The 22,057-nt window shown below is 42.3% G+C and overlaps 2 protein-coding genes across 3 annotated transcripts; one reads left to right on the top strand and one right to left on the bottom strand.

Annotated features, from left to right (window-relative positions):
- Nucleotides 1–336: 336 nt before the first annotated feature.
- On the top strand, nucleotides 337–9,835 carry MTIF3 (mitochondrial translational initiation factor 3). The gene is made up of 4 exons (XM_077809745.1): nucleotides 337–445; nucleotides 5,730–6,214; nucleotides 7,805–7,959; nucleotides 9,523–9,835. The coding sequence occupies exons 2-4, from the start codon at nucleotides 5,731–5,733 to the stop codon at nucleotides 9,733–9,735; spliced, it is 852 nt and encodes a 283-aa protein (XP_077665871.1). The 5' UTR covers nucleotides 337–445; nucleotide 5,730; the 3' UTR covers nucleotides 9,736–9,835.
- Nucleotides 4,667–19,330, bottom strand: GTF3A (general transcription factor IIIA). 2 transcript variants are annotated; one of them, XR_013345067.1, is made up of 10 exons: nucleotides 19,019–19,330; nucleotides 16,863–16,963; nucleotides 14,807–14,903; nucleotides 14,517–14,605; nucleotides 13,367–13,440; nucleotides 10,874–10,957; nucleotides 10,430–10,659; nucleotides 10,292–10,351; nucleotides 9,803–10,019; nucleotides 4,667–6,350 (listed from the first exon to the last, which is right to left on the bottom strand). XR_013345067.1 is itself a non-coding variant. In XM_077809725.1 (9 exons), the coding sequence occupies exons 1-9, from the start codon at nucleotides 19,220–19,222 to the stop codon at nucleotides 9,858–9,860; spliced, it is 1,101 nt and encodes a 366-aa protein (XP_077665851.1). In that variant the 5' UTR covers nucleotides 19,223–19,330; the 3' UTR covers nucleotides 4,667–9,857. The 2 variants fall into 2 exon arrangements, 1 of the variants encoding a protein (XP_077665851.1); XM_077809725.1 differs by having other exon boundaries at nucleotides 4,667–10,019.
- Nucleotides 19,331–22,057: the final 2,727 nt, after the last annotated feature.

Genomic DNA, 22,057 nt, shown 5'->3' with positions numbered 1-22,057 from the left:
CAGCCAGGTTGCTGTCAGTCGCCTTGCAACAGCCTGCGTCGTGCGTGCGTCTGCCCCAGCACGTGCATGCTTCCCGCCCAGTGCAGTCCCGCTCAGCGCCAGCAGGGGCGCACACACAGCGGCACGAAGCTACAGCGCAGCGGCGGCCGGAGAGAGGTTCCCAAGATGCATCACACGCGCGCGAACCCAGTACCCCCGCGTCACACACGGGACCCCCAGACTAAGTAACACGCTGCAGCGCCCAGTGTCCCCGCAGCAAAGGCCGTTGCCCCCCCGCCCCGCCCCCGTTCTCAGCAGACACCCCGGCTCTTCGCACAACCCCGCCGCGCGCCCTGCGCGCGGGCACAGGCCGCCCTCGGCCTCCCGAGCTCGCTCAGCTCCGCCCCGCCCCGCCTGGCGCCGCCCGCCCTGCGTCAGCCGCTGCCGGATCCCCCGGCCCCAGCAGGTAAGTGCCGCCGCAGCGCGCCTCTCGGCCCGGCCGCCTGCCCAGCCGCGGGGCCTCGGAGCCCGGCCGGGCGGGGGTGGCGGGGCCGCGGTGTGGGAGGGGCCGAAGGGAGGCGCTGAGGTGCTGGCACCGCGACCCGGGCCTGGCCCCGCCGCCCTGCCAGGGGGAGAGGGAGCCCCGGAGAGCGACACTGCCCAGCACCCCAGGAGTGCCCCCCCCGGACACTCACCCGATACCCCTCCCAGTACACGTACCCCCCTCCAGTACCCCCCAATGCCCCTCCCAGTACACCCACTCCTCCAGCCCCCCCCCCCGGTACTCCCTCCCAGTACACTCACCCGGTTCCTTTCCCAGTACATGTACACCCCCAAATGCCCCTCCGAGTACACACAGTCCTCCAGCACCCCTCAGGTACCCTCTCCCAGTACCCCCCAGATAGTCCTCCAAGTACACACACTTCTCCAGCACCTCCTGGTACCCCCTCCTGCACCCCCCAAATACTCCCTCCAGAAAACACACACTCCTCCAGCACCTCCAAATATATCCTCCCAGTATACATCCCCAGCACCTCCCGAAAATACCCGCTCCCAGCACACACACCCATCCCAACACCCCCAAATACCTCTTCCCAGTACACACATCCCTCCCAGCACCATGCCCGATACCCCCAAGATACCCCTTTAAAGTACACACACTCTTCACAGCACCCTTCCTAAATACCCCCTCCCAGCACATGCCCCCAAAATACCCTCTCTTGGGTAGATAAAAATGAATTAAAAACATCAGATTTTTTTATTTAAATTGGATTTATTTTGTTGTTTAAATTATAAGATTTTCTTTAAAAAATGAAACTTAAAAATATCTGAATTTAATACAAATTATGGTAAAGCCTAAACTTATTATAATCTCTTAAAACATTTAAAGAAAAAATAAATATGCTGAACCCATGAGCGTTGATCAAAACTTGGAGTTAAAGTCTGCTTTTCTTGATAAAGAAAGAATTGGGGAAAACCTCCAACTTTTGAGATCAAGCTTTATAAATATGGCAAAATAGTTCAAGTACTATATTAACGGCTTGTTTTGTTTAATAAAAATACATTTTGTGTGCTATTTCCTCTGTTTAATTAAATTTGTTACCATCCTAATGCAGCTTGACAAGTCATGAGCAAAAAGTTAATTATCTAGTAAATAAGCAATATATCATTCACTATTCTAACATACTAAAACTGTACAATCAATAAGAATCTGAAAACATTAAATGAAATAATTGCTTAAGTACATGTATATATAGTGTACTCTGCTAGATAGCAAAAAAAGTACCAAATCTAATATAAAGGCTCTAATTAGTTGTAAATCAGTATGTTTTTATGATTATATCAACCAATGAGACTGTACTTTTCTTTAGAAAAGAACTGAAGTATAAATGGAAAAGTTGATTAAAATCAATAATTTAAATCAGTGCACCCTGACTCCCTCCCACACCATCTCTAAAATATTCCTTCCCAGCACACACACATGCACCCAAAATACCTCTTCCCAGTGCACTTGTGCACAGAAAAAAAAAATCTCCCTGCTCATGTGCATGCACACTCCCACACAGCAAAGTACCTCATCCCAGCACTCAGCAAAACACCTCCCTCTCAGCATGCACTTGTATCCCATCAACATACACACACAGCAACATACCCTCCCCAGACACTGTAAAACTCATAATAAAATACCTTCTCCCTGCTGTGCATGGTCCTTCCCAGAGATTGTAACACACACACAGCAAAATATGCAACCACACCAGAAACATAAGCAGCAAAATCCATTGATGTAAAAGATACTTTTCTCTCCCCCAGCAAATGGGGGCTGTGGGAGGGTTGGGGGCAGATATGGCATTTAAAAAGTTTGAAATGATATGTATGTTTGGGGTAGCAGGAGTTTCATTTTTCTGATCAGTAATTAACAGTGAAGTAATACAAGGTTCTTTGGGATGGAGGATACATTTTGGTTTTGAGCATGTGACATTCTTTATAATCAGGTACACTAGATGAAAGGCAATGTGGTGCAGTGGGTAGGGGACAGGACTGGGGACTCAGGTTCTAATCCTGGTTCTGCCACTGACTTGCTGTGTGACCTTGGGCAAGTCAGTGAATCTCTGTTTCCCGTTTGACCCTTCTCTGTTGTCTATTCAGAGTGAAAGCTCTTGAGCATAGGGACTGCCTCTTACTAAGTGCTTAATCAGCTAACACAATAGGCTCCCCATCATAGTAAGAGAGACAGTCATCTCAAAACTTGTACCAACCATAGGCCCTGATTCGGCACACACCATTGGTATGTCTACACTGCAGTGTAAGCCCAGGGTTTAAACTCAGGCTCAAACCTAACCTCCTTCCATCTACACACTGTCACAGGGGCTGCCAACTCCGGCTGGCAGGGCTTGGGCTGTCGCATTGCTGTGTAGACTTATTTCTAGGCCCACCTTCCAGCCCAAACCTGGAAGTCTGTACTGCAGTGAAACAGCCCTGCAGCCTGAGTCAGCTGGCATAAGCCAGCTGTAGGTTTTTCTTTACTGTATAGACCTACCCTGAGCCTGAGTCAAGCCAGGACCCAGGGTTCAACTCTATTGCTTTACTGCAGTGGTTCCCCAACTTGTTCTGCCACTTGTGCAGGGAAAGCCCCTGGTGGGCTGGGCCGGTTTGTTTACCTGCCACGACCACAGGTTCGGCCAATTGTGGCTCCCAGTGGCTGTGGTTCATTGCTCCAGGCCAATGGGAGCTGCTGGAAGCAGCGCGGGCCAAGGGATGTACTGGCCGCCGCTTCCAGCAGCTCCCATTGGCCTGGAGCAGTGAGCCGCGGCCACTGGGAGCCGCGATCAGCTGAACCTATGGACGCGGCAGGTAAACACACCGGCCTGGCCCATCAGGGGTTTTCCCTGCACAGGTGGCAGAACTAGTTTGGGAACCACTGCTTTACCGTGTAGATGTAGCCCCACAGGACTCATGCTCTGCCAGTCCACCAAATGTATCCCATAAGCTGGTTTTTCTTGTCCTCTGTACAGTCAAGTTTTCCCTCACTGGGCTAGAGGGGCTACTTTTTGGGAGGGTGCTATAGGATATGGGTGGTTGCACTCAGGCCCACATGGTGCACTTTAGATGCTGGAGCCCAGATTTGGACCCAAGCTACAACGCCTAACCTGGGGCTACACATGCGTAGGCTCCCTATACAATACATGTGGAGAGAAAGGGGCCTGAGAGTGGGATCCACAAAAGCCAGTATGCTAGGCAGGGAGCAGCCTAAACCAGGCAATAGGAGACATCAAGGACAAGAGTGTGTTGTAAGCCCTGCCCTCTTGCAGACTTAAGCACCTATCTCTGCTTGCTATCCACAGCCTGGAACCTCTGTCATGGAGTAATGTTGTTTAGGATATGTTTACACTACAATGTAAGTACAGGATTAGCAGACCTTGAGTTTGTTAACCTAGGGCTTGAGCCTCTACATTCATTTGTCACCTCAGGTTAGGAATTGTTGAACCTTAAGTTCCAACCTGGGGTTTCCGGCATCTACACTACATTATGTGGGCCCAACTCCAACCAACCATATCTCAGACTTCCTAGCGCCCTCCCAAAATGTGGCCGCTCTAGCCCTTTGTTCATGGTGCAGTGTGGGAAAACTTGACTGTCCACCAAACTTGACTGTTCAGAGGACAAAGAAAGTTGGCCCATAGGATACTTTTGGCAGACTTCCAGAGCATGCATCTACTAGGACTGTGTCTATACTGCAAAGCAAAAGGGTTTGAATCCAGAGTCCCAGCTTGACTCAGGCTCAGACCCTTCACCCTGGTGGGGTCCTGGGAGCCTGGGTCTGAGCCCTCTGTTAGTGCAATTTGTGTAGACAGAAGGGGGGTTAGGCTTGAGCCTGGGCTAATACTGCAGCGTAGACATTCTCTATGAAATACTGCTCCATTCCATATGTCTGTAGCAAACTCTTACCTTACCTTCCTCTCCCCAGTCTGCCTGCTTCACAAACATCACCTTGGACAGAAAAAAGCATTTAAACAGCTATGGTTGGATAGCCATTGTAAAATGCACTCTCCCCACACCCCTTGGTTTCTTGGCTGAGTGCATTCTCTATGTAAGCTCTTTAAATGCCTTTGGAGGAGTAGGGAGAAACATCAAGATATTGTCCTAACTCACCACTCTGAAACCAGTAAAGACTGTGGACACTTTTAAACACTATCAATAGCAAATCTTTATTTTCAACTTCTGTCAAAATAATATAGCTTGACAAGTTAAACCACTAATATAGATGCAGCTGTGCTCTAATATTACTGCATATTTGTCTGAACTTAGATGATAGAGCTTTCTAGTTTAGTTACTGAAATGACAATAGGACTTAGCCCATATCACAGCAAAACTGCCAAGTATTCTCCTTTGATTACTTATATGGGATTAAGTTGGGGTAGCTCATATTTTGAGGAAAATAAACTATTATTATTTTGAGTCAGTGAGGTAAGAAATAGGTTGTATTTAGGACAGTTATATATAATATAACTATATTTTATAAAGGACAGTTTCAACCCTGGGATAAATGTGTGCTCCTCTCTATGGGCTGACTACAGGTATGGTAAAGGTCAGGTTTTAACTGCATGTTCAAAGATTCTGCATGGAAGTCTCATTCTTTTAAGTTCCAAGCCTCCTATAAGCCTCAGAGACATGAACTTCTAAGGACTTTGCAGAGATATGATGCATAAACCTCAGCTTCTCTTGGGTGTCTTGGTGGACCTGAGTCAGTGTAGTATAAGTGAAAGAAAATATTCTAATCAGGCAGGGTGCCAGCAGCACCAGGAGGGAGGTACTGTCTGATTTTCCATCCAACTTTCTTCATTTGTGCATGTAACTTCAGATGCTGAGACTTTATTTAAAAACCAAACCTCTGGCCTATGGCAAACTATCTGGTCTTACAATGGTAAATCAGCTAGCTCACAACTCTTTGGGATTCTTTAAAGTAAGTTTAGACCCTACATTTTAAAATATTGGAAAAAACCTCCATTTAATATGACCCTTCAGAAGCTTGAAATGGTTTCCCTGCCAAACCTTCTTTCTCTATTGCATGAACACTTTATTACTGTAGGGTCGCTGATGACTGTGCACCTTGCGTCTTACTAAATCAAAAAATACATGACTTTGCAAACAAATTAAAGGATAGTTTAAAGAATTAGGGCTGCCAACCTTGACTTAGGTCTTTCTAACTAATGACTAGAAGTTTGTTTTTTTTTCTTTTTTCCCCACTTTCTCAGAATGGCTTCCCTTTGTCTAAGGAAATTAATACATCAAGCCACAAGGAATGAAACTAGTTGCATAAATAAATACTTTGACATTCCTTTGATGCAAACTATGCAAAAGACGACATTCTCTCAAGCATTGATGGTGATGGCTGGTGCTAAAAGGAGACTTATGTTTGTACCTACAAAATCATTTTGTACAACTGGAGAAGCTGAAAAGAAATCAGAAGGAAAGAAAAAAACCCCAAATGCCCAAAAAACATTTGGAAGCATTGGGAGGAAAATTCCTCAGCGGATCCTTCATGTAATTAGCGAAAATGGGGACAGCTTAGGAAATATGCACAGAGGAGATGTGATTCGACTCATGAATGATCATGATCTGAAGCTTGTTCCGCTGCGTGAAAATGAAGAGCCTCCAGTGTACAGACTAATGACTGGGAAGCAGATTCATGAAGAGCAGCTCAAACGTAGAGAGAAGCAAAAAGCAAGTTCAAAAGCTGGTAGGTGTCTTGTTAATATTAAACACTTTGAAAACTGCTGTATCAGAAGGAGTGACAGTAGATCAAATCCTGTTTGTTACATCAATGTAAATCAAGAGTACTGTCATCATGGTCAGTGTTATTTTGGATTTGCATGCTGAAAAAGCAAAAATTGGTTTAAGTCTTGTTAATGCAGAAAACCATTCTATTATGCTCTCAATTTATATTTTGGCTTCTGGTATTAAGTACTTATATAAATGAATGACCTAGATTCTGGTACCATGGCATTCATATTGAATTTTTGTTCTTTTAAATGATAATTTTTATTAATGCAAACTTCATAAATGACATGGCTTTTGCAACTGAATATGCCATATCTATAAGAAGCATACTTTTGCCACTGACCGTCACAAAACATTGCTCAACATAAAGGAGAGAAAATCTGGAAGCCTTGGCAACAATGTATTTACAGTGTTCCAAATGGACCTTTCCACTTTTTTATATATAAAGTAACCAAAATTATTCAATTTCTCCTCATAAATCATTCTGTACCTGTAATTTAAATTATTGGGTTAATAACTTGGCAAGATGGAGCACTTAGAGAAGGTGTTTGTATATAGTGATGTCTGACTGTCTTATGTTATCCTCATGCAAACAAAAACTGTTCATACTTCTTGAAGTTTTCTGCTAGTTATTACTGATTTGAGGCAAGTGAGCTACAGCAGTAGCCCCACTGTAAGAGTTTTGGTTAGCTCTTGTTAAAACACCTACAAAAAAGAAGTTTGTAACAATGGATATTTAAGAGCATGCACAGAGGGTGGGAGGAGAATGAGTTGTGTTTATGCTATTACAAGGACTTCTTATCTGTAACAGAATTCAAGGCTGTGTGATCTTTTGAAACAGAACCAGAGATGTAGTGGAGGGGGATGACTTAATTTTTAAAAGTTTTCCCGCTTAACTATACAATGGGAAAACACTTTGCTTTTTTAAATATAAAAAGGTTAATTAGGAATTCGTACATTTCATGGCAGGTACACCTTGGAACAGCCTTATTTAAGTACTTGAGTTGTACTCAGCCTTATCTGAGACAGACCTTGACCAAACCTGGTTAGTCTGAAAAACAGGGACTAAGTGACTAGAAATGGTAACTTCAAAGATTGTAATCCTTTCCCCCAAAACCCTCTAATTTAATATTGGTTAATGGTTATGAGCCTTATGGAAGAGAGAGCTCTTTAAGAGGGATGTTGAAGGACGAAAGGCCTGCCATAATGGTAGAGGGAAGATGTTCCAAGTACAAGGAGCAGCATAGGAGACAGCCTGGTAATGAGCAAGATAGGAAGACATAAGGTATTGTGGAGTGGTGCAAAAAGAATGATAAACTGGTAAGACAGGGAACCCTTAATGAAGTAGGCAAGATGGGTTCTTTAGAATGAAGATACTTGTCTGACATCTGATCTGTACTTTTCTCCCCTCTGCCGCTACCCCCACCTCCAAAAAAACAAAACAATAAAACTCCCAGTAGCCTCAGTACGTTAGAACACTGAACAGGGGTGTACACAACACTACAAAAATTAATTTGAAGCCTATATATTATTGGTTATATTTTAACAGGGCCTGTTCAGCTGAAGGAGTTAACTTTTTCTGCAGCTATTGCAAAACATGACTTAGAGACCAAAATTAGACAGATTCAGCAGTGGATTGATAAGAAGCATCATGTCAGAATTTCTGTACAGCAACGAAATGTTGCAGATGGACCAGAAAAGATGGTAAGCTATAGTAAGGTTTTTTAAAATGTCTGATCAGCCAAGTGTATTAAATAAGGTGACCAGTGCTAAGTATTTCCAGGAATAATACTGCTTTCTTCCTTTGATAGTATACCTCTTATTAGTAAAAAAAGTAATGGTTGTGACATTAGTACAGAGGGCAAAACCTGCTTCCTTTTAAGTGAAGCTATTTCCATTTATCAGACACCACTCTTCAAGACTAATGGTCTCTTCACAGAGATAGTTTGAACAATGCATTTACACAAGTAAATCTCACACTGTCTAGAAATGTTAACGCTGCATTATTCTACTGCATAGTTGGTGTAGAGTAAGACAATCTGGAAGTTGAAGCTAAAGAAATTCAGAGTGTAAATTAAGTTTAGCTGTTTAAGAATGAGAGTAGTTAACTGTTGGAACAATTTAGCAAGGATTATGGTGGATTCTTCCTCACTGGCAATTTGTTAAAGGAAGAGTGGATTTTTTTTAAAGAGATGGTATAGTTCAAAAGGAATTACTATGGGGAAGTTTTATGTCCTTTGTTCTACAGAAGGTTAGGCTAGATGATCAAAATAATCCATTCTGGCCTTGGAATCTATGACTCCCTTCCACAAATATGCATGAAAGCTAGCTTATTGTACTTGACCACCTTGCTGACAAATGCAAAGCATCCAGCTTCTGCCTCCTCACTCCTAGTGGAGTACCTTCTTTATCAATGCCGTTTACCGGAGAGTCAATGGGTGGCTTCTAGGGTATGCTTTTTTTTCCCGCAGTGACTTACCTCTGATCATGGTGGATCTATTTGCTAATTTAGGAGAACAGTCCTTAATGGCTCCCTGGGATGCAATTCTTGTGTGTAAATATTAATGATTTATTTTAAAAGGGGAACAAAATTTTATTGATACAGATTTAATAAAGGGCTTTTTGCATGTAAGAGTGAGAATAGGGCTCCCCCTACTCATGCAGGTACAAAACAGTATCTTGCATGACAATTCAGTCATTACGAATTAGTTTAAGACTGACTTTCAGACTAAAGAAAGTCACTGTCCCTACCCCTGATGGGTTCTCTACTACTGACATTTTATAACTTATTTTATAAATGTTTCCTTCACTCAGTCACTAGTTGAGTCTACGGCTGCAACTGTATGGCTAACCTTTTCTATTAAAGGAGTTCATGGTCACAGTATGCTTATAATTTCACTTAAGAATCAAGTGGAAAGATAATATGGCTATAAAGGAGAAGGTGCTTACTGGAACTTTACCACTGAAAACAGACAGCTTTCTAAAATGGAGAGATTGGGTAGTGGCTCCAGCACTTTAAAAGCCTCACGTTCTGTGGTAATGAGTAGAGTAAAAGAGAACTAGGACAAGACATAAGTGATTAGCTCTGCTTTGGACCATGAGTGCAGCACAGAGATAATGGGGTATCAGATTAACTGTAAGAAACTGCCACAGAGGTAGAGCAGACTTAACATTTTAATCTCTTCACTTACTCTGAAGAATTACTAGGAACTGCCTGCTTAAGTCCAATTGTTAATATAATCAAATTTTTATTTTCCTTGTTTTCAGCTGGCTCTCTTTGATCAGATTGTTGCGACTATGCCTGAGAAAGCTACTTACCTATCCCAGCCAAGAGTAGTTAAAGAAGGAAAGAGTACATGTGTCTTGAGACACATGTCAGACAAAGAAGCTAGTGAGTACAGGAAAATGGAAAAAGAAAAACAGACAGACATTCTGAAGGAGGAGCATGGAAATGAAACTGAGTCAAGTGAACTGCAGTGATTTTAACCACCTGGAGTGACTACAAAACAAAATATTCAGTTTTCTACATAAGACATTATGAACTGACCCATGTGATAATAAAGTAAATTGTCAATTCTCACTGAAGTTGTCCCCAGAAGTCTCTAGTGCAGTGTCAGTGTTTCAACAGTTGGTAACTCATTTTCTGCAGGTTTATTCAGAGCCTTATTTTCTGTTGCCGCTTTAACCTTTCGTCGCTGTGCTTCAGGAGGAATATATCCACTCAAACGAGAGGCCAGACTTCGTTTAGGACGAGTTTGTTTTGCCTTATAAGAGATTCACAGTACAGAATTAGCAGCCTTCCTACTTTATAGATTAAAAAATCCTGATAATTGGAATACTCAAAATTAATCTTTGCCCTCCTTTACAGTATTTAAATTCAGAAGTCTTCAGAGTGCCTACGTAAAATATAGTAGCTAGACTAGCTTCCAATTTTAAAGACATTTTACGTAATTGTATGTGTTTAAATTAATTTACATTTTGCTCCTTGAAGTGAAAGGAAACGGCTCAGAGGTGTTTCCAGAAGTACTTGACTTACTTTTAAGTTCAGCTTTCCCTTGTCAGGATCATGTACAACAGCATGCCTTGCAAGACTTTGCTGCAATTGAGAAGAAAGTTATATTGACATGACCCAAGAGAGGATATTCTGGATTTTAAGGCAATCTACAATACCTACTTTCATTGCAAACACTTTTCCACAGCCAGCATAATCACAAAAAAATGGTTTTTTCTCCTCATGAAATGAAAGAATATGGCTCTGAAGATTAAACACAGTTGTGTAAGTTCTCCCACAACCTTCTCTTGGGCATCGACATACTTCTCTTTCTTCAGCATGTGTTTTCTGATGTTGTCTGAGGTAATCTTTGCGTTTGAATGTTTTAGAACATAAACCACAGATTACTGGCTCTAGGTGAAAAACAAGAACAGGGCAATTTACTCAAAAAAAATCCAAATGAAGGTTCTGACTTAAATAACTCAAATCCGTCCTTAGAATGAGAGTCTGCAATTCATATTCACTAATTGAAGGATTAAGTTAGTATTTGGGTTCTTATGCAATACCCTAGAGCACTGAACTTAAGTCACTGTAAAGAACTGTAAAAGCAAGTTTTACTGAGCTTACCTGCATGACTGTCCTTCAGATGTTTTAGATGTTCTGTCCATGTTTTCCCAACAAATGAACAGTTGTCTTTTTTGCATGCATATCCTATTAAACACATGGCTTAGGTTTAGAAAATACACTAAAAAGTGTTAATTTGCCAGAGAACAGTCAACTAAATGTTAGATACACATATATACCTGCTCAATACAGGTCCAAGATAAGTGAAACAACGTCATTCTTAACTTCCAATGCTTGAATGGTTAAGGAAATGTGTCATCTGAGTGTGAGAGGTTTTTGAGCACTCCCCCCATCTTCTTCCAGACCTCCTCTTACATGTCTCTCCCACAAAAAGAAAGTTTCCACTTAACTGACTTTTTCAAAAAGGAAGAATTTTGAACAATTGGATAAAGTTTTAAGATTGAAGTGTGTCACTCTAAGTGGATGAATGATTTTTAACTAAGGCTAATGAATCCCTTTCCCACTTGGACATCACTGTAGACTCACACAGCCTAACAGGCAAAGGCAGCTGCTGAGATAGTGTACCAGGAGATTAACATCTCCCCTCCCCCCCGTCAAAAAAAAGCGCTTTCATCACTGTCAGAGCAGGAAGAGAGCTGGACACAATGCAAGTCTCATGATTTTGGAGATTTTCCCTAACTTACTAAAGTCTGCAACTTCTTACTTTCATTTAGAAAAATGAAATTTGCTACCATGATACAGTTAACAGCAAGAGTCTGAAGTTGCCCCTCCTTTACTCAATTCAGTTTTCAAGGCAGGAAAATGGAATGCAACACAGGAGTTGTACACTTACCAGAAGATGTACAATTTAAGCTTCGATAACCATGCTAATGTAGCCACACTGTTTTCATGCTAAGTGCATAAGCTATATAGAGAGATCTGTTTTGTTAACGTATACCTAAAATCCACAGCATGTGCAACATGGCTCAGTGTGTAATGCTGCTAGAGTATGTTCGTGCTAACCCTTGCAGCCCTCAAATTAAGAGAATTAGCTAGGATACACAGATACAGCATCAATTACCTATATAGCATACTTCCAAGTTCATAGCAGCCAAGAGCCACTGGCTATTTGTCCTATGTGAAATGAGTAGTTCATAATGAGGTATCTTAATTCAGAATTGGACTGAAGTGGTATTGCGATTAGCTCCTTTGTTGGCAGTCAGCAGAGAGTGCAAGACCCAGACTATCCTCAGTTCTTAGATGGCTTCTCACTAAGAACTGAGATGGGGCAGAACAGCACATTTAGGCACTCACACTGTAAATCTGACTGGAACCAAATATTGGGCCTACAATACTTAAGCTATTGGAATTGTACCTAGATTTTGGGATTGTCATCCTCTTTCATTCTAGCAGTGTAAGCCACATACCAACCTTTGATTTGCCAAGACACGAGTTTGCATTAGGCATGATTAAATGAGGTTTAAGTCATTTGACTGAGGAGTTAAAACTGAGCACAACTGTATCTTAAATTAGGTACTTATATGGCCTCCATCACCGTATTATCTGAGTGCCTCAGGAGCTAATATATTCATTCTCAGCCTCCCTGTGAGGTAGGCAGGTACTATTATCACGATTTTACAGATGAGGAATGGAGTCACAGGCTAGGGCCCAGATTTTAAAAAGATACTTAGGCACTTCTCTACTCAGCATTGCAAGGCACAAATGCCAGCCAATTAAGTCTCATTTTCAAAAGAGACAAGGCATATCTGCACTGCCCTGCAATTTGGGCTAAGGTGGTGTGAATAGCTGTGTGCACCAAAGCGCTGTAACTCCCCTGTATGGATGATGTGGGCATGAACTTAAAGTTCCTAAATTTGCATATGAGATTAAGTCTTGCTCTGAGTTCCATTAACTTTCAGCATGTACCTAAATCACTTTTGAAAATGAGGCAAACTGTTGTGTCATTTATACCTTGCAACGCTGAGCAGAGCAGAATCTTAGAGGTATGCAGGTGCCTAGTGCAATTTTCAGAAGTTGGGAGTTAGGCACATGGACACTTTTCAAAAATCCCACATCTGCATTTTTAGGCCCCTTAATAACTAAGAATTGAGTCCTATGTGACTTGCCCAGGGTTACATAGGAAGCATGTGGCAGAACAGAGAACAGTATCCAGGTCTCCCAAGTCCTAAAACAGTGCCTTAACCACCAGACCATCACATCAAAATAATCTCAGAGGGAAGGAAAGCGTGCTCTGGGAAGGACCTACCTGAGCAGTATGACTAAAAACACTTGGAGCTATTCTGCCAAGCCTGTGAATGTTCTCACTTACATTAAAGGTGAAGTTACACACGGAATCCTGCAACACCCTATAATTACACCTCAGCCAGCTATCCAATTAGTCTGTGCTGTTTTGTGTCAATTTAGGCTATTTGGTTCATGAAGTGAGGGCCATGTCTAGATCTGGTTGTAGATCTCCAAGGCCCCAGGCTACACTGAAAAACAAGCTATTTTTGTGGTACTTCAGTGTGACTGAAGCAAGAGGGAGAACTAGATTACCTTCATGTATCTTCTCATGCCGTTTTAGTCTACTTGGAGTAGGAAAATGTTTTCCACATCCTTCATGACTACATCTAGGTGTTAAACACATTAAAAACAAACAAAGACACTAATGAGCCAAAAGCAATTAGAAGGGTGCAATCAAATGTATTTTTTCAAAAAAAGATTCTCTATATTTTTATAATAAAACAGAACACTACACAGTGCAGCTCTGATAAGCCTGATCCACTCAACAGCTGCAGCTTTATGTCTTAATTATGAAATATTTTCTATGTATATACAAGTTTCATCCCAGACTTTAAAAGCTTAGTTAAACCTCATGTCATCCCTGTGAGGTAGTTTCTCCTTCTGTAAAATGGGGATAGGTTAAATGATACATCCAAGGCAATGCAACAAGTCAATACCAGAGCTGGGGGTAGAGTGGGGAAAAACCAACAGGAATCTGTCTCCTATTCTTATAATCTAGCCAGTGGACTATGCTGCCTCCTTCAGTTATGCTACATATAGTTAGAAGTAACAATGGAACTCATAAGGAAATTCCACCTATAAGAAATAGACCTAATTTTGCTTCCATCAATTAATACGGGTTTTGCTTTGCTAATGGAAACATACAACTCCACAAAGGTAGTGCTTTTCAGTCGAACCAATTGTGTCCTTACACCTAACTCACTTTTGCTCACCACTCACCTGTGTTAATTAAGCAACTACTCCCTGCTGGGGAAGCAGGCAGGGGAGCCAACGTGGTAAAGGAAAGTGCTATTCTACCTATGGATTACACTTTATATGTAAAATTTAAACTATACAATTGGATGATGCTGTAACAAATCCAAAGCATTAAATGTGCAAAATATTTCCAGTTACAGAGCACAGGACTGTTGCTCAGAATAGCCTGACAAAGTGAAGGGATAGTTCAACACATGCGTGTGTATGTATGTCTGTAGAGCAGAAAGAAGTAAGCTGTTAAACCTGAAGTTAACCTAACAGCATCCCTTAAAAATAAAAAGGAAAGCATGTTTACATATAAAAAGTCCATAATCAATGCAGATTATTTGTATCCTGTATCATCCACCCACATTGAAGATCTCTTATCTTATTTCATTTAAATATTGTACATGGGAATATCTACAGTTTATTAAAATTATTCACCTACTTGAAAAAAGGTTCACTGGAATGTTGACAATGATGAACTTTTAGCTGTTGATGTTTTCTAAAAGACTTGCTACAACCTTCAAAGTCACACTGTTTGGAAAATTAAATTGGTTATGATTAGAGAGAGGTCAATATGATCCACAAGTTTTTGCTAATATTACAAATTCAGTACCAAATATGCAACTGTTTTATAACAACACTTGAACATGCACTCAGGATTGGAAATATTTGGTTAACTATGTTAAGTGGAGGCTGTTTAATGCTAAGCATATATTAGCAAGAGTTACTTACTACATACTGCTTTTGCTGATTTTCGTGCTTGCGTTCAACATGCTTCTTCAAGTTTGATTTTGTTGTAAATTTTTGATTACAACCATCAGCTGTGCACCTGCAAATAAATATTTTCTTAATACTGTATTCAGATAATCAGGAGAGTGAAGGGAAAGAACTAGAGCAACAAGTTTAATTCTTTATATACACAAGTCAATATTTTGTAATGATCATACCAGTGTCTTCAAAATATTGCACAAGCATTAATCAAACCTCACAACCATCCTACGGAGTATTATCCTGCCATTTTATCTTTAAAATATAGATAAGTGACTCATTTAAAGCTACAGTGGAAATCCCAGTCAGAGCACAGAAATTAAAATTTAGCAGTTCCTGGCTCCCAGACCATCACATACCCACACCAATTCTTGGCAGGTTGTACTTAGTGCTAGAAAAGTTGGAGTGTTTAATAGTATTATGGTATTAAAAATTCCTGAAATCTTAATAAACGAACAGTCTTATCACTGTACAGTTTCTTTCATCCTGAAAGCTCCAAGAGAGTTCAAACCATATAGAAGTCACTTCACCCACTGAAATGGAGCAATATGTGGTAGTTTAAACAGCCAACAGTAACACTACAAATTTACACAAGCAACAGTGTTCTCTGTTTTATGTATCATTTGAAAGAGGGGCCTTTCAGCAGCAGTGCTCCCTAGCTATGTTGGGACATTGGCTCACTTCTTAATTGACAGACAAAATACTAGCGGCTGAATCACCAACATCCTACCGAACCTGTTTCTCTTCGTATTCCAAGTTCTGTCCATGCCCAGTCCTGTTTAGCACAAAAGACCTGGCTGACCAAGTTAATATGGTTTTGCATTTTCAATTTGGTTCATTTGCAAAAAAAGGGTAAAAGAATTACTTGATAAGTTTATTTACACAGTTGCTTCAGTGACCTCATTAAGAGTAAGAAATACATAGCTACATCCCCCCGTTCGCATTAGTAATAGAACTAGTTGGGAATTTTTTGACAAAATGATTTTGTTCAGAAAATGTCATTTTCGCTAAACCAAAACTTCCATGGGAATTTACCCAATTTGATTAAAAACTTTCCTTGGGAAGTGGGAGACCAAGGGTCAAGTCCCTGCTCTGAATCAGACAACAGTGTCTCATTCTGGTTTTTTGTGGTGGGGGGAGGGAACCAACTTTAAAACGTCTTTGTTTCATCTGCTTATGGAACAGGAAAGTTTATGAAATCTCAAAAATTCTCCTGGGACAGGAAAACAATTTCCCACCCAACTCTAGTTAGTCAGGCTCATAAAATTTTGTACATGGCAATATGCATTTTTAATATATTACAAAACTAAAGGAGTGATTTCTGAAGATTTTAGTAGTATAGGAAAGTTTAAATGACAGTGTCATTTAAACATTGTTTCAGTTCTGGTCACATCTCATGAAAAGACTTCCACTAGAAGAGTCTGAAAAGGTTAATGCTAGTTATCTGAGAAAGGAGGCCAAAAAAAAAAAAAAAGACACCCATAAGACAGTGAATGGAACATCAAAGGTAGTAAATCAGGCAGTCCTATTTACTTTCTCTCAACCTAAAAGCAAGGGGGCATCCAATGAAACAAAGAAAAATTTAAAACTGATCAAAGCAAAGAGAGGCCAAGAGCTTAGTAGGATTCCAGTAAAGGATTTGGTATTTGTCCTGAGAACATGCAAAGCTACCTTAGATTAGATAAACTAGAACCCTCAGGCATCATTGCACAAGCCAATCACTAACAACTTGGTGCTAGAAGGAAAGGGTATTCTATAAACATCTACTATGGATTCCCCCCACCCCACCATCCTCTGAAGCATCTGGTATGGGCCATTGCCAGATACAGGATACTAGGCTACATGGCCCACTAGTCTGAAGCAGCATGCCAGCTTGTGTTGGTTTCCATGACACTGAAATCATATTAGTGTTATACTTTGTTTGGCTTTCCTGAATGTAAGTTTTCTATTTAAGTTTGTTTCTATAGGACAGTAGCTAATCACCTTTTCAGTGCCTGAAGGAAATGAGTACAATACTTACTCAAATGGTTTTTCTCCACTGTGCGTAAGAAAGTGGCGGGTAAGATGGAAGTCTCTGGTGAAACCTTTACCACAACCATTATAATTGCAAACAAATGGTCTCTGACAGAAAGAAAGAGAGAGACACACACACTGCTTAAAAATCATAAAAGTAAGTTATTTTAGGAGACTGATTTTCAGGAAAAGCTGCCCTTATATTAATGAAACCAAGTGATTTTTTTTTTTTTAATATAAACATCACCGCATTTAAGAACCATGAGGAAAAAAAAATCAAAGCATACAGGGCACAGGTATAGTCAGTGTTAAATCATGAACAGTTACAGAAAATGTTTTAAAAAATTCATTAATGTGCATAAATTTTTTCTTTAGAAAATTAAAGCATTTTATATCCTCAGGTTGCACACACAAACTGTTATGAGAACCCATTTAAAATATTTTCCTAGATAAAAAGAAGAGTCTCAAACTTTAATCTGGATTTTTTTTTTAATTTAAGAAAATGCCAAAAATCTGTACCCACAAGCCTTTGGGTTTATTTCTAGAGTTCAGACAAGTTTCTTATAAGATGATTAATGTTTCAAAATTAGCACAGGGTGATCTTACAATAGTCTAACGGAAAGACGGAGAAAAATACTAATGCAGTTTTTGTTTACATTGTGTATTTGACAGCATTTTGAGTATAGTCAGTTTTACTAAAGTTAGTTTTCCTCTTTGTGTGTTTTTTCCCCCCACACAGCCACATGGGAAAGCGCACACACTTAAAAAATAAATAAAAACAGGGAAGTTTGATGGTTAAGCCACAAAATTTGGTAGGAGGACAGACACCTGAAGGACCTGGATCTACTTTTAACTAACTAGATTTCAAATAGATAGTGTCCTTTTAAATTGTTGGAGGCTATTAACATGGTACAATGCTTTCTATTTCTATAGATTCTTTCACCCAAGGAGCTTGAAGAATTATCAGAGGTTTGTAAAGCGCTGTGGAAATATGTTGCCAATCCTGCAATGGACTATGCAATCCCAGGGAGCCCCAAATGATTTCACTAGGGGAAAGGACAGGGGAGGGAGTCTGTTCAAAATCAGTTGAAGGATCAGGATCCAAGTGAAGCATACCACCACCTCACAGATGAGAAAACTAAAGCACAGAGAAGTTAAAGTGCAATGTGAGTGGGGGCTTTTTTAAAATTACAATTTTTTTAAAATCGATTTTCTGAGAGAACATCCTGTGTTATACCTGGATTTTTTAAAAATCCTTTTAGTTTAAAAGGCAATTTAGTGTTTTGTGTGTTCTTCTGTTATGTTTAGAAAGGCATCACCAAACATGCTCAGTCACCCCCCCCCCCAATAATTCACACTCGTCTGTGACTTGGTTACTTCCAGTTTAAGTTCTGCTGCTACTATGAATGATAAACATCCTCTTGCAGAGCCTAGGGAAGGGTGTGCACCCTCAATAAAAGTGAAACCACCTTTGAAGTGTTGCCAAACCTTCAAAATAAAATGATGAGAAAAAACAAGGAATTGTTTTTATTATCTCTTTCAGTCACAGTAATCACAGCGGTTGCTTGTGACAACAGCAGACACCAGATTTTTCAGGTGAAAATTGTGATTTCTAAATTGATACTGCCCAACAAAGTTATAAATGGTACCCAGGAATCCCAGTGCCCATTTACAGAGCTGTGCTCAGTAAGTGCTGCATGCCTTGTGTATCACTTTCTCTGAGCTGTTTCCTGCTGAAATAAGTCACCGCCTTGAAGAGATGGCTCTGCTCCTTGCCCTAAAGTTTCTTGATATCCCCCAACTCTTGCCTTATGCCATTGCAAAATGCCCAGTTAGACCCTGCTGCCCCTCCCCAGGGCTATGTTACAGTGTGAGGCCTCAGGGGCATGGCCCCTGTGGGCAGCAAACCAGGGCTGGTTCATCTGGCAGGTCAGCCTGGATCCTCACCCTGCCCTGGCAGCGCAGCGGCTCCCACAGCTCTGGGATCTTGGAGTGAGAGACACTGAGTAACACAGCCCCCCCACCCCACCAGAGCAGGGCTCCAGAGGTGGCCAGCTCGCCCCAGCCCCGCCCCCTCCCGTGCCAGCCCTGGCTCCGCCCACTTCCCGACCCCACCCCAGACGTGCCCTCCCCCGCGTGCCGGCCCCGCCCTCGCTCTCTCACCTCCCCCGTGTGCCGGCAGAGGTGCGCGTTCAGCCTCCAGGCCTTGCTGAACGCGGCCTCGCAGTCGGGGAAGGAGCAGATGAAGCGCTTGGCACAGTCCGCGGGGGGTCTCGCCGCCCCCACAAGGCCCCGCACGGGCAACCGCCGGCTCTGTACGCACTCGGCAGCCGCTCCCGCCGCAGCCTCCGCCTCGTCCCCGGCCATGCTGACACCACGTGATGCGCTCTTTTTCTTGGCGCCGCCCGGCGTCGTCTTCGTGTCTCCTCTCGGCGCCTATCTTCCGGCGGGCGCCCGCTTGACCTCTGTGCGCTGCCGTCGGATTGGCCCGTGCTACGCTGTGTGCGCGTGCGTACGAGGCGTGTCGGCCCGCGGGCGTCACGTGCTCCTGGGCGAGCGTCAGGACGCAGCCAGGAGGCGGTGATCCTTGGGATAAAAGAGTGTGCGCAGGCGCTGTAGCCTGTTGTGCGTCTCATCCTTGTGAGAGAGAGAGAGTGGTCGGGGCTAAAGGAAGGAGGTGGAGACTTGCTTTAGGGGAGCGGGCTGGGACCCTGCACCTGTGGGTTCGAGTCCAGTCTCTACCCCTGAGCTGTTGTGTGCCCGCCTGTCCATAGCCATTGGAGGAGGAAGGAAGTGGCCCTGGGCAGCCTGTGTAGAGGATCAACTGTGGCTCCTTCTGCGAACACACTCTGTGCACCTGATGTATAGCTCACGAAGAGGCCGGCCTGCGTGCCATCTAATCCTCGGGCAGTGGGCACCTCTCAAACTCCCTGCCTGGGATGCAAAAAACGTTACCTATGGGGGGAGGTGTATGTATTTGTATCAACAGCCTCAAACACCAGTTACTGCCACAAGTTAGGATAGCTGTATTGAGTAAGCAATGCCATTGGACACAAAGGTCTTTCACTTAAGAAGGTTTGATGTACCATAGCTGAATGTTTAAGGTTATTTTTACACACTTTAGTGTCTCCACTATTAGCATGTACCGGACTTTAGATGCTATAAAACAGAAACAAGTGTTGCAATTAAAATGTTTTATGTTCTGGGCTGTAGTTAGCAAAAGTCCACCAGCAAAGATTTCTTTCTTGGCTGGGTGTTTGTTACGCAGCCCTAGGAGAGCTCATGCTACATTGAATAACCCTGGTTGTCACCTTAGTTTCTTACTCATGTATATAAACAAATTCTGTTTGTCTTAGAATCATAGAAGATTAGGGTTGGAAGAGACTTCAGGAGGTCATCTAGACCAACCCCCTGCTCAAAGCAGGACCAACACCAACTAAATCATCCCAGCCAGGGCTTTGTCAAGCCAGGCCTTAAAAACCTCTAAGGATGGAGATTCTGCCACCTCCCTAGGTAACCCAGTGCTTCACCACCCTCGTAGTAAAATAGTGTTTCCTAATATCCAACCTAGACCTCCCCCACTGCAACTTGAGACGATTGCTACTTGTTCTGTCATATGCCAGCACTGAGAACAGCCGAGCTCCATCCTCTTTGGAACCCCCCTTCAGGTAGTTGAAGACTGCTATCAAATCCTCCCTCACTCTTCTGCAGCGTAAACAAGCCCAGTTCCCTCTGCCTCTCCTCGTAAGTCATGTGCCCCAGCCCCCTGATCATTTTCATTGCCCTCCGGTGGACTCACTTCAATTTATCCACATCCTTTCTGTAGTGGGGGGCCCAAAACTGGACGCAGTACTCCAGATGTCACCTCACCAGTGCCGAATAGAGGGGAATAATCATTTTCCTCGATCTGCTGCAAATGAGTCTACTAATGCAGCCCAATATGCCATTAGCCTTCTTGGCAACAAGGGCACACAGCTGACTCATATCCAGCTTCTCGTCCGCTGTAATCCCCACCTTCTTTACTGCAGAACTGCTGTTTAGCCAGTCAGTCCCCAGTAGCAGTTCACGGGATTCTTCTTGTCCTAAGTGCAGGACTCTGCACTTGTCCTTGTTGAACCTCATCAGATTTCTTTTGGCCCAATCTTCCAAATTGTTTAGGTTACTCTGGACCCTATCCCTACACTCCAGTTCATCTACCTCTCCCCCCAGCTTAGTGTCATCTGCAAACTTGCTGAGGATGCAATCCATCCCATCATCCAGATCATTAATAAAAACGAACAATGGGCCCCAGGACCGACCGCTGGGGCACTCTGCTTGATACCGGCTGCCAACTAGACATTGAGTTGTTGATCAGTACCCGTTGATCCCGACAATCTAGCCAGCTTTGTATCCACCTTATAGTCCATTCATCCAATCCATACTTTTTTAACTTGCTGGTAAGAATACGGTGGGAGACCGTATCAAATGCTTTGCTAAAGTCAAGATATATCACATCCACTGCTTTCCCCATATCCACAGAGCCAGTTATCTCATCATAGAAGGCAATCAGGTTGGTCAGGCATGACTTGCCCTGGTGAATCAATGTTGACTGTTCGTGATCACCTTCCTCTCCTCCAAATGCTTCAAAATGGATTTCTTGAGGACCTACTCCATGATTTTTCCAGGGACTGCTGTGAGGCTGACCAGTCTGTAGTTCCCCAGGTTCTCCTTCTTCCCTTCCTACGCCTTGCTCAGTCTGTTACTTCATGTGTTATCCATTGTGGATTCTAATCTGATTTTGCAGTTAGCATTTTTTAATCTACTGACAAAGTCATTCAGTTCATTGTCAAACTTTTAATTTTAAGACCATACTACTCATATACAGAAATGAATGTCTCTACATAGAGACTTTTAAAATCAATTAGCCTTCCAGGAATACATCATTTTGTTGGTGAATAGATAGGTTGAGTGTATAACTCATCTTCAAAAGAGGACACAGATTCTGAGTGTTTAAACTCATCCCCTTCTAGTAGCTTGGGTTTGTTGGTAACTCAAAAATAATAGTACAGCATAAACCTCAGCCTAAACTTCCTCACAGAGCTTGGCTGTTTCTCCAATGGATTTTCTCCAGTATTTGCACTGTCCTAGTTTCCAGAGAGCCCTTCTCACATCCCTTATATGCAGGGCAAGCTGCACCTACCACAGTATCTCAATAGCAATCAG

This window comes from Eretmochelys imbricata, chromosome 1 (assembly GCF_965152235.1).
Source record: "Eretmochelys imbricata isolate rEreImb1 chromosome 1, rEreImb1.hap1, whole genome shotgun sequence".
Lineage (NCBI taxonomy): Eukaryota > Metazoa > Chordata > Testudines > Cheloniidae > Eretmochelys > Eretmochelys imbricata.
This window is presented reverse-complemented; position numbering and strand designations above follow the sequence as displayed.